This window comes from Manis pentadactyla, chromosome 3 (genome assembly GCF_030020395.1).
Source record: "Manis pentadactyla isolate mManPen7 chromosome 3, mManPen7.hap1, whole genome shotgun sequence".
In the NCBI taxonomy this organism is placed as follows: Eukaryota; Metazoa; Chordata; class Mammalia; order Pholidota; family Manidae; genus Manis; species Manis pentadactyla.
In genome coordinates, this window is record NC_080021.1 from 160,486,545 (window position 1) to 160,499,268 (window position 12,724).

General features: G+C 36.5%; 1 protein-coding gene across 7 annotated transcripts in view; it reads left to right on the forward strand.

Annotated features, from left to right (window-relative positions):
• The window catches only part of UHRF2 (ubiquitin like with PHD and ring finger domains 2), a 97,620-nt gene that overhangs the window by 62,983 nt on the left and 21,913 nt on the right, over window positions 1–12,724 (forward strand). For 4 of the 7 annotated variants that reach the window (XM_036878860.2, XM_036878859.2, XM_057498652.1 and 1 more), the window contains exons 13-15: window positions 410–506; window positions 845–1,002; window positions 5,414–5,512. In XM_036878860.2, coding sequence (XP_036734755.1) covers window positions 410–506; window positions 845–1,002; window positions 5,414–5,512 — 354 coding nt within the window. The other 3 variants (XM_036878861.2, XM_036878856.2, XM_036878863.2) reach the window with 3 other exon arrangements.

Here is a 12,724-nt window from a genome sequence, read left to right on the forward strand (position 1 = left end):
TGTGTGTGTGTTAAGATTGGCCCCACAGTTTAGTGTAATCTCATCTGTATGTGCACTGTGGTTGACCTTCACTTACCTTCATGTCAGGGTTCTACTTTATTCCTCAGATTTGTTAAGCCGCCTAGTCACAACTCTTGAAAACTTATCTCTCCTTTTAATCTGAAACTAAGATCATTGTATTATAAAATGGAATATCTTAACATTTAAAACTAAATGGCTTACACTGAGTTTAGGATTTTAATAGTCTTCTGTCTTTTGAATTTTGTTTCTTTAAATGTCTATTTCCTTTAAAGTCCACTTAGGGAAAGTATAGGCTCATCCCCAAACCCCTTTTTAAATTTCTTACCAGGATCTAGAACCCCTCTTCTCTGTGAAACTTAAATATATTTGTACTTTTTCCCCCCATCAGTATCCAGTAGGTTACCCTTCAGATAAGGAAGGGAAGAAGACTAAAGGACAGTCAAAGAAGCAGGCCAATGGAGCCTCAAAAAGACCAGCTACAGATGGTAGGTAATGATTGCTGAACATAAATCCTAATAACATAGTTTCTAAAAAGGGAAATATTAAGAGAATGAATTGAGAAACTCACACAAAATGAAAAGAAAATGAAGGGTTTTTTTTTTTGGTGGGGGTGGGGTCAGGTGCAGGGGAGGGGCTGTTGTATTTTATTAGTGCCAGAGCCAAAAAATAGCAAATACAGATCCTACACTCCAGGGGAAATTAGATGCTGCTTTATGCAGGTTATCTTCATGCTTTACCTTACCAGTGCCAGTTAACTCTTTTGTTTCATAGTTCTGCTTAGAATCACCTATAAGTCTGCTGATGTATTTTTAAATAAATCTAGATGATTGTCCAAGTGCTTCCAAAGTATTCAAAGCAACAGATTCATCAGGAGCAGTTGAGGCTTTCCAGCTAACCCCTCAACAACAACATCTAATTAGAGAAGATCATCAAAACCAGAAGCTGTGGGATGAAGTGCTTGCATCTCTTGTGGAAGGACCAGTATGTAAAGCTTTTTCTTTTTTTCTTTTTTTTTTAAATAATAATGTTCTAATATTAGCAAATGATGGAGAATATCATTTGTTAATCAAAGTCAGTCAAAACTTGATCTTTTTATCCAATCTTCTCATCCAGTGGCCTCCACCTTTCAGGAATAAGCTGAGACAATACTGAAATGCTTTTAAATTGATTTTAGGCCTCTTACATACTGGTTTTTGACTTCTCTATGCCTAAACTTAATAATTTATGTTGAGGTGCTATTCATGGGAAGAATTTTCAGCTGTGGAACATACTCAACTTAATCTAAAACTCACAGGAAATTTTTTGTTATAGTTCAAAGTTATGTAATAGCATAAGTCAAAAAAAAATTCATAGTTTTCAGTGCTTATGTGTTCAGTCTAGGTGTAAAAGAAACCAGGGCTAAATTATTTAATTAAATACTTCACATTTCTGGATTTTTTTGGTAATCATAAAATTTTAAAGTGAAAAGGAATTACAAGGTTAACCAATATAGGAATTTGGGTTAAGCTGTTTTTGCAAAGTGATGCTTTCTTACCAAATCCCAAAAGCTGGAGATTTTTGTTCATTCTTTGCTCACTGGCTTTTATTATCTTTAATTTTGCTTATAAGTTTGAATCTTCTTTTTTATTAGATATTAACCTCTTGCCATGTGTAATATAGTTACTTTGCTGTTGTCTTTCTCTCCAAAGTACTGTGATATGCAGCTATTGTGGATGGCTCTAAGATTCTCTTGAAATTCCATCTTGTCATCTCTTAGTAATTTCTTTTTTCCAGTGTTCCTTGTATTTTTCTCAGTGCATAAGCCAGGACTTCTTGTGTGTCTGAAATGGGGTTGATGAATATCTATCTGTGCTTTCTATCCAGATTTAGAGGGAATTCTCAGAGCTTTGTGTGCTTTTTGAGAAAAAGTCACATTATTAAGGAAGGATCTTCCTGATACGGTTTTAGAAATGGGTGAGGTTTTATCAGCTTCCCTTTGGATGTATTTTGTAGTCATCATTTCCTTTGCTTATAAATGTAGTCTGTTGAATTATTATCCTTGGTAGAATTAGGCTTCCCTGTTTGGAGGACAGAAGGAAAGTGATTTTGCTCTGTTAGAAATGTTAACTTGCTTTTTAGCCAAGAGACCCATCATAAGGTGAGTCTAGCTCTGGTGAGTCATCTTCACTTAGAGCAGCAAGTAAGGTAGAGCAAGTATTTGCTGATCATAGTCTAGTTATTCTATGGCTGGAAGGGATACAGCTGGTTGGGTAACTCAGATGAGTCCAGCTATGGGTAGGCTGGAAACAAAAGTAGCAGGTAAGCAAAAATGAACAAGTGGGACTATATCAAGCTGAAAAGCTTCTGTACAGCAAAGGATACCATCAATAGAACAAAAAGACATCCTATAGTATGGGAGAATATATTCATAAATGACATATCCAATAAAGGGTTGACATCCAAAATATACAAAGAGCTCACATGCCTCAACAAACAAAAAGCAAATGATCCAATTAAAAAATGGGCAGAAGATCTGAACAAACACTTCTCCAAAGAAGAAATTCAGATGGCCAATAGGCACATGAAAAGATGCTCCACATCACTAATCATCAGAGAAATGCAATTAAAGTCACGAGATATCACCTCACATCAGTAAGGATGGCCACCATCCAAAAGACAAACAACAAATAATGTTGGTGAGGATGTGGAGAAAGGGGGGGAACCCTCCTACACTGCTGGTGGGAATGTAAATTAGTTCAACCACTGTGGAAAGCAGTATGGAGGTTCCTCAAAAAACTCAAAATAGAAATACCATTTGACCCAGGAATTCCACTCCTAGGAATTTACTCTAAGAATGCAGCAGCCCAGTTTGAAAAAGACATATGATGCACCCCTATGTTTGTTGCAGCAGTATTTACAATAGCCAAGAAATGGAAGCAACCTAAGTGTCCATCAGTAGATGAATGGATAAAGAAGATGTGGTACATATACACAATGGAATATTATTCAGCCATAAGAAGAAAACAAATCCTACCATTTGCAACAAAGTGGATGGAGCTAGAGGGTATTATGCTTAATGAAATAAGCCAGGTTGAAAAAGACAAGTATCAAATGATTTCACTCATATGTGGAGTATAAGAACAAAGAAAAAAACTGAAGGAACAAAAACAGCAGCAGGCTCACAGAACCCAAGAATGGACTGACAGTTACCAAAGGGAAAGGGGCTGGAGAGGATGGGTGGAAAGCAAGGGACAAGGGTGAAAAAGGGGCATTACTGTTAGTAGACATAATGTTGGGGTGGGGTGTCAGGGAGGGCTGTACAACACAAAGACAAGTAGTGATTCTATAGCATCTTACTACGCTGATGGACAGTGACTGTAATGGGGTATGTGGGGGGGGGACTTGAAGGGGGAAGTCTAGTAACCATAATGTTGCTCATGTAATTGTAGATTAATGGTAACAAGAAAAAGTAGCAGGTAGAGGTGAAGGAAAAGGCCACCATTAAAGTTCTCTTTTGCAGAGCTGTTGTCTGGCTTGGTCATGTGTATCTGGCTTTGATGTCAGACTTTTAATATATATATCCTGACTATCAATAATAAATATTATCAAAGTAGTTGAACTCTGTGAGACTTGGCAAGTATGTGCAAATCATGTTTATTAGTTGATTTTCCAGTCTCTTATGTAGTGTAACTTTTATATGAAATAAAGTCACCAATTGATATTACTCAAACAGGAAAGAGACAAAACCAGTCGTCCTCGCTGGTGGCAGGACCTCCTGTGCGATGGTCAGCTGACTGGCCTTGCTGCTAGTGATTTACTTTGGATGTTTATACCCTGGGCCGGTTTCGGGCACATTCTCTTCAGATAAGCCAGGGACACGTTTATTAAGCCAGAAAAATCAAGTGTTGGCAATGGTGACTTTTAAATAAATGCATATATTACATGTATGTACATTTATAGCCAAACACCTTCCCAAGGCTCAGTGTGATCTGGCATTCCTACCTACTTCTGCAGTCTCCTCTTGCTACTCTCTCAGGCCCAAACTGCTTCGTCTGCAGTGACCTCTGTGCTATTTCAACACATTCAGCTTGTTCCTGCTCCTAGGCCTTTACACACATACTCTGTTCTCCATTACATATTCATGTGGCTCACTCTTTCATATCCTGTAAGTCTGCAAAAGTATTACACTCCACAAAGAGGCCTTTCCTGGCTACCCTTTCTAAAAAAAAAAGCCACTCTATTGTTTTGTTTTGTTTCCTCGGTTACCACTAAAATTGAATTTTTTTTTTAACTCTCCTCTCCTAAAGGAATACAAAGTTCCAAGAGAGCAGAGATTTTTGCCTTTTCATCACCACTACATAGAGTGCCATAGCACATTGTAGGAACTCAAAATATCTGTAGTTGATACACTAATATTAAAAGTACTGTGGAGGTAGTGGGGAAAGGTCATTAACAAAGTAGTTTGTCAGGGAGAGAGTAACCAGCATTAAAGTTTGAGTTTTTCCACATCTCCTGTTATTTTCTTAATGTGATGCATAATACTTTGTTGATAATTCACTTGACTTTTATAATACATGTTCATAAACAAATTAGTATCAAGATATAACTTTGAAGTGGGATCTTTGATTTTGTTTTTACTTCAAATTATTGTAAATTCTTTCTCTATTAACATAAAGAACAAAAAAATATACTCACCTACTACTCAAAATAACTGGAGAATTATCCTGTGAGTATCTCTTTCTAGTTTAAAAGAAACAACTTGGGTAAAATGGAACCAGTAATGGTTTTTGAAGAGTACAGAGTACCCATTTGATCATGTTTGCTTTAGATGGCTTAACCTTTAATAATTTACTCCCAATTTGAGTAAACATTATCAGAAAAATATGGAAATTTTCGATTGAGGCAAAATACCACAGAAGTTAATCCTAAGAAAATAAATATAATGATTGTTTGGGGTCTTAGGTACTACAGAGTATTATTGTCCACTGCTTTTATTTATTTATTTATTTTTGGCTTAAAAAGCATGTATTGAAATTTCATAACAGCAAAAGTTATACATGTTCACATACTGGGATACCATGCAGCTTTTTGGGGAAAAAATTCTGTATGTAATGATCGTGAGACAAATTGTCCATGATTTTTTTAAATGTGCAGAACAGTAATCTGAAATGCAAGGTTAAGGGGGCCTTTCACTTTTTAATGCCATATATTTTGACTTCACAACCTTTCCAACCAAATTCTAAGATATTGAACTAATGCGTCTATCTTGGAATGGGTTTCTTCAGTTTCTGCAATATGTTCGATACAGTTGCTACTTAAATGTGACTAAGACAGTTTTTTCTCAACACCTAGAATTTCATTAAGATATTATGAAATGCTAACCTTTTTTCCTTCTCCTTGGGTACCATTCTAGAATTTTCTGAAAAAATTGGAACAATCTTTTATGTGTGTCTGCTGCCAGGAGCTAGTTTTCCAGCCTGTGACAACAGATTGTCTTCACAATGTCTGTAAAGTAAGTAAAATTTCTTTCTCACCTTCCCTTGTTGGGCTGTAAAGCAGAGTGACTTCTAAACCTGTTTTTAGCATGTGAAGAGGCATTTTTCCATGAAACAATATTATGGAACCCTGCCAGTCACACAACATTTAATTATATCTTCCTGGTAAATGCATATTTTAATCCTGTAGTAATAATAAATATAGTAATAATATGTACAGTTCAGGTATTCTGTCATGTTTGGAATTGTTGAGGAGGGGTAGAAATGGACAAGAAAGTAAAATGTTACTGCTGTTTTCTCTTAAAGCTTATGTTTGTTTCATATATTACAGTGGAAACTGAAATGCTTCCATGTACTTAATGAAATCTTAAACACATTCTATGTGGCAACATGCCCAGAGGGAGTTGAATATTGTGTTATCAGTGTGGTATAAAAGGAAAATTTGAGTTTTAGTCAAATCAAGGTTAGGATCTTGCTGTACTACTTGGTGATTATTGTGTGCCCTAACCTAACTTCTGAACTAGTTTCTTTGTAAAATGGAAACAACCCTTCCACCTTATGTGTTTGTGCCTGACCATGAGTCAGTTAACTCTATAATATATTTAGTTTAACTAAATATATTATATAAATATACTTTTGGAAGACACATACGTTAACTGATTTGATAAAATATTTAACTGAGTTCTAAGCAGAGGAGTCCTGAATTTTTTTTCTTCAGTGCCCTATCAGGAAAAAACAGGATTAAAACCCAACCTAGAAGATGAGGTTAGTGGGAACCACATAATTCTAACACCCTTGTTTTACTGGGTAGGAAATTAAACGCACAACAGTGAAGTCATTTACCTGAATGAAGTCTCACAGTATGCGCTAGAGGTGGAACAAAAGCCACGTCTGCAGACTAGTTTTCATAGTGCACATTTAGGCTTTCACAGTTGTTCATCTTTCATGTTTCTCTTGTTGCTAAACAGTAAGTTTGTAATTCCTTTTAAAAGCCTAAGTTGTTGAGAACTTTCCTTACACGCATTACCCTCCTATGAAATTCGGCGTGCTTTGTTTGTTTGTTTTTTGGTTTTGCCTTAGGATTGCTTACAGCGCTCCTTTAAGGCTCAAGTTTTCTCCTGCCCTGCTTGCCGGCATGATCTTGGCCAGAATTACATCATGATTCCCAATGAGATTCTGCAGACTCTACTTGACCTTTTCTTCCCTGGCTACAGCAAAGGACGATGACTTGTCTACTTCTACTGTGTTGCTCCTGGTGGCTTTTTGGACAATAAAGAATCTAAAATGGCTGGGGGTGGGGGCGGGGAGGGTGGAAGCAATGGTGGACCATATCTCTCATGTTCTGAAGCAGCTAATCCTCTTTCCTATGTAGCCATCATCTTGTGTGTGTATTAAGAGGCCCATTTCTCAACTGTCTTTTAAATATCAAAAGGTAGTTCCTGTCAGTAACAACTAGTTTTAATGAGTAAAAAGTCAAAGCCTCAGCTCTAGTTGGTATCCAAGTTATGATTTATTTTGCAACTACCTCAGGACAGAAAAGATTTATGGGGATTTTATAAATCATTGAAGAATTAGTTAAATGAAATTTTAGCTACACACTGCCTCCCAAATATTAGTTGTGCCTGGTTCATGTAATTTGATTTTACAGAAAAGGAAATGATACTTGAGATCGTTGGAATGAACCTGGTTTCTGTAGTGTGCATAAAACATTTTTAATGTCTTCTCCCATTACAGTGTGTTTTGCAAGGACAGGTTCATTTTTAGCCCATTTTGTGAGCTCCCATTGTTCTTTTTTCTGGTGTTTTATGCAAGTTGACTACTAATGACTAATGAGAACAATATGAATGCATTGTTGCTGCATTAGTGTAATGTGGTGTGGTTTTGCACTTAAAAGAGGTATTCACAGGTCTAGTTGTAAATGTTCATGAAAAGCCTCTTCTGTACTAGTCAAACTGCTTTTAGTGAGTCTCACCAGTGGTTTTACATCTACAGAGCATTGAGGGCTGGGCTGACTTTCGAAAGGACTGAAATTGCTTCATATTGTGATCCTAAATTTTATATTCACTATATTCCCTAAAGTATACCTTAATAAATATTTTATGACCAGAAAATAGCTCATCTTGCTTCACTTTTTTACATTTGTCTGGCATATAACATTTATTTTTAAGTCATTTGCAGAGTATTTTATTGTGTGTTTTCATTAAAACAGACCTTATGCAGAGTTTTTTACTGTCGATCTTGAGTGACGAGAACTAGTATGAAATCTTTAGAACCCTAAGGGAAATTTCACCCCCAGTTTCATTTTTTTTTTTAATTTTAGTAAAAGAAATTTTCAAAATAATTTAGTGACTGTTCTTTATCTGTAACAACTTCAGCTTATATTCAGTTTCAGCATAATCAGTGCTGCGGCTTAGTTCACTGACATGAGAATGTTTTGAAACATTCTACTCTCTGAAACTGTATTGTTATATTTACATCAGAGAAGTTTCAATTATGATCAACAGTCTTCCTAATTCTGAACTCAGAACCATACATATAACCAATATTTATTGAGTATTTGCTTTGTATGAGTCACCTGTACATTTTTATGTGTATTAATTTAATCTTCCTGACAGTTCTATGAGGCAGGTACCATTATCCCCATATTATGGACAAGCATCAAAGGCATACAGGTTAAGAAACTTGCAGAGTTCAAATACCAAGGAACTGGCAGAGCTGTGCTGTCAATTTAGGTAATCTGAGACCAACTTGGCAGTCTTTACTTCTGACCGTATATATAGGCTCTCACATTTGAATACAAGCCAAACTTGTTTCAGGGCTTTTCCTGCATTCAATTAAAATCAAAATCAAGTTCTGGGAAATGCTTATAGTATAGTGATTGGAGCTATTGTCATGTAGGGCTAGTTACAGATGATGGAACCATTTTTATTTTGAAGAATCGAATTTAAATAGGGCCTTTTTAGATCGAAAATGAATTGTTAAATTGCATCATCTAGTGTTGTAATCCCTCTGGCATTGCCCATATCTCTGCTGGAGGGTGGGGAATATATCCCAGTATCAGCTGTTTGAACTGACTTGGCTCTACTTCTTTTATTAGCAAAATAAGTGATTCCCACATTTCAGCTATATATTGTCAAAACTTTATAGTATGATAGACTAGGAAAGAAAGATGATTGATAACAGCTTAACATGTTGAGAAGTTTCAAGAGTGGCCCAAAGCTAACTAATTGTATGTTGCTTTTAAACTCTTTAAAATAAGACTTCAGGGTTTTTTTTACATAAATATTTCAGTTTTTATCTAAAAGAAACAGATTTTTAGAAAACATAATCACAATACCATCATCACACATGTTAAAAAAATAAAGTCAGTAGTAGTTAAATCATCAGATACCTAGTAACTGAATTTTTATTGTCTCAAATGTCATACATAGATATTTTTAGTTTGATCAGGATCCAAATAAGGCCCATACATTGTTTTTAATTGCTGTCTTTTAATCTATAGATACCTTTTTTCCCTCCTTCTTTTGAATTTTTTGTGTTGAAATTGTTCTGCAGCTTTTCTGGCAGTTTTTGCTGACTATAACCTTGTGGTATGATTTAACTTGTTCCTCTTCATTTTCTGTAAATCGATAGAATTCAAGCATGATCAGGTATAGATTTTTTTGTTGGGGGGATGGGCAAGACTTCTTCATAGATGATGATGTGGTCCTTCAGGTTGTATATAGCATCTGGTGGTCTGTTAGGCTTAAGTTTGAAAGATTAGCTTTTTACTGGATCGTGTTACTTATAGTAGGTTACAGTGCTTACTTACGGTTGAGTGCTCAGCCACTTTCAGATGGATAGCATTTTTTTCTTATGTTTTCTAATTGGAGTAGACAGGGCCTTTAGTGTTAGAGCTCACTTCTAAATAATATGGTTCATTCAACAAATATGTGCATACTTGTATGTTTAAGGATAGTTAGGGAAATTCTGTGAAGCTGGAGATCCAGAACACCCTAAGCGCTCTCAACCTTGTGTGACAATGTGGCTAACAGAAAAGGGTTCTGCCTTACACCATACACAAAAATTAACTGAAAATGGATTAAAGACCTAAATATAAGACATGAAACCATAAAACTCCTAGAAGAAAGCATAGGCATTAAACTCTTAGATATTGGCCTTAGCAATTTTTTTCTGGATACATCGCCCCAGGCCAGGGAAACAAAAGCAAAAATAAACTAGTGGGAACACATTAAACTAAAAAGCTTCTGTACAGCAAAGGAAACCATCAACAAAGCAGAAAGGAAGCTTTCTGAATGCAAGAGATTTTCAACTGATATACATACCTGATAAGGGGCTAATATTCAATATATAAAGAATTTATACAACTCAACACCAAAAAAAAAAAATCTGATTTAAAATGTACAGAGGACCTGAAGAGACATTTTGCCAAAGAAGACGTACAGATGGCCAACAGACACATGAAAGGATGCTCAACATTACTAATCACCAGGGAAATGGAAATCAAAACCAGAATGAGATACCACCTCACACCAGTGAGAGTAGCCAATGTCATCAGCAAGGCAGGAAACGTGTTGGTGGTGAGGTGGAGAAAAGAACTCTCATACATTGTCAGTGGGAATGTAAGTTGGTGTAGTCACTGTGGAAAGCTGTTTGGAAGTTTCTCAAAAAACTAAGTAGAAACACCACGTGACCCAGCAATTACACTTCTGGAAATTTACCTGAAGAAAACAAAATCACTAATCTGAAAAGATAAATGCACTCCTATGTTTATTGCAGCATTATTTACAATAGCCAAGATATGAAAGTAACCTAAGAGTCCTATGATAGATGAATGGATAAAGAGGATGTGGTGCATATATTCAGTGGAATATAGCCATAAAAAAAGGACAAAATCTTAACATTTGTGACAGCCTGGATGGACCTAGAAGGTATTAGGCCTAAGTGAAATAAGTTGGAGAGAAACAAATACCGTATGATTTCACTTATATGTGGAATTTAAAAACAAAAGTACACTCATAAACAGAACAGTCTGGTGGTTGCCACAGGGAAGAGGTCTAGGGGATGAGTGAAATAGGGGATAAAGCATAGATATTCAGTTATAAAATAGCCACAGGGGTGGAAATACAGTCAACGATATTGTGATATCTTTGCTGACAGACAGCAGCTACACTTGTGAGTACTAATATATACGGTTGTCAAATCACTATGTTATACAACAGAAACCAATATAATGTATGTCAACTATATTGCAGTAAAAAGGGGGAGGAGGCTGCCTATGTAAACTTAAAAGTTTTGGATTTCAGCATAATCCTACTTAGGAGAGTTGGACCAAGATCTGGTCTGACTGGCCCACTGTGTACTATTTCTTTGCCCACTAGGTACCAAACCTTTTCCCATTCCTATCTGAAAATAGAGCTCGTGACTGTCTACCTGACTTGAGGGAACTGAGCTTGATAGCCCACTCACCACCAGCTTAGGCTGGGAAGAGTTATCCCTGTTTGTCTACTGTCTGCTGACTGGACTCTTTAAATCCCACAGAGACTGATACTTAATAACCTGAATTAATCAGATACTACATGATGGGGGGTATTAAACACTAGTCACTGAACACAAGAATCAAGAGGTAGTTAAAGGACCACGCTAGCAGACCAAAAGACTACTACTGAAAAAAAATGAATGCAAGAATTAGAGTTTTACACTATATCCTCAGGTATGAAGTTGCACTGCATTAAGAACAAGCTGTAGTGTGAAGAGTAATTTGAGATTAAAATTCTTGGAAATAAACATGACTATAAAAAGAAAATGCAACAGACAAAACAGAATGGGCACTGCCAAAACTTGAACATATTACTGAGTACTCCATTGTATATGGATAGCCCACAGTTTGTTTATTCATCTGCTGGTGTACATTTGAGTAGTTTCTAGGATTTTGCTTTTATAAATAAAGCTGCTGTAAGCCTGTGTGTAAGTCTTTGGAAAATAATGCAACAATTTCTTAGAATATTAAGTATGGACTTAACCATACAACCCATCAATTTTATTGGTATTTACTCCAGAACAATGAAGAGACATTTCCAAAGTAGTTCATACCATTTTACATTCTTGCCATAGTGTATGAGAGTTCTGTATGAGACGTTCTCACTAACACTTTGCTTTATCCTTTTCAAGGTAACCATGCTAGAGGGTGTGTAGTTTCTCTAGGAAACGAGTGCATTGAAAATCTAATGACCAGAATGACTGTGGTAGTCACTTGTACTGTTCACCAGGTATTTCTGGCTCAAATGAATGTGTTAGGATTGTATATCCTACCCTCCTTGTAGTTGGCTAAGGCCACATAACCATTAGTTGTGACAAATGCTGTCACAAACGCTTTCCTAGGCAGAGCATTTCATTGCCTTCCAGAGTTTTCTTTTACCCTTCCATGAAGACTAGTAGCACCCAGATACAGCTTTTCTATCAACCTGGATCCCAGAGTTGATACGGTACAGATCCTCCAGCCAACTTGTGATGGACATGTAACATGAATAAGAAAACCTTTAAGACTTTAAGGTTTCTGAGTTAACATGACCTAGCCTACCCTGATGGCTAGAAGCATTCCTAAATTTCTCAGTCTACTAGTAGACAAGGAATTGAATTTTTTTATTAGGCTTTGTGTAATTTGGAACTAGAATTATCACTATTTTAAAACTAAATTCTTTGATACTCAAACCAGTGGACTCTGAGCTATCAGTGAACTGGTTTAGTGTGGCAGGCGATCTCCAAGGTGGTCCCTGGTGACTTTCCTCACATCTTGCAGTCTCTTCCCTCTGAGTGTGGGCTAGACTTAGTGGTTCTCAGGTAATGAATAGAAAACAACAGAAGTGATGGAATGTCACATACAAAATAAGGTTAAAAATACTGTGTATTCCACTCTGGGCACTCTCTCTTGCTCATTTGGAGAGAAGCCAGCTTTTACAGTTTGAGCTACCTTGTGGAGAGGCCCATCTGGCAAGAAACTGATGTCTCCAGCTAATAGCCAGTAAGGTCCTGAAGCCATAGTAGTGAGCTTGGAAGTGGATTTTCCTCTCTGCCAATCAAACCTTGAGAATGACTTCAGCTCTTTTATTGCAGTTGAGAAACCCTGAGTCAGAAGTACCAGCTAAGCCACTTCTGAATTCCAGACCCATAAGAACTGCAATAATGAATGTTTTAATCACTGAACTTTGGGATAATTTGTTATGCAACAA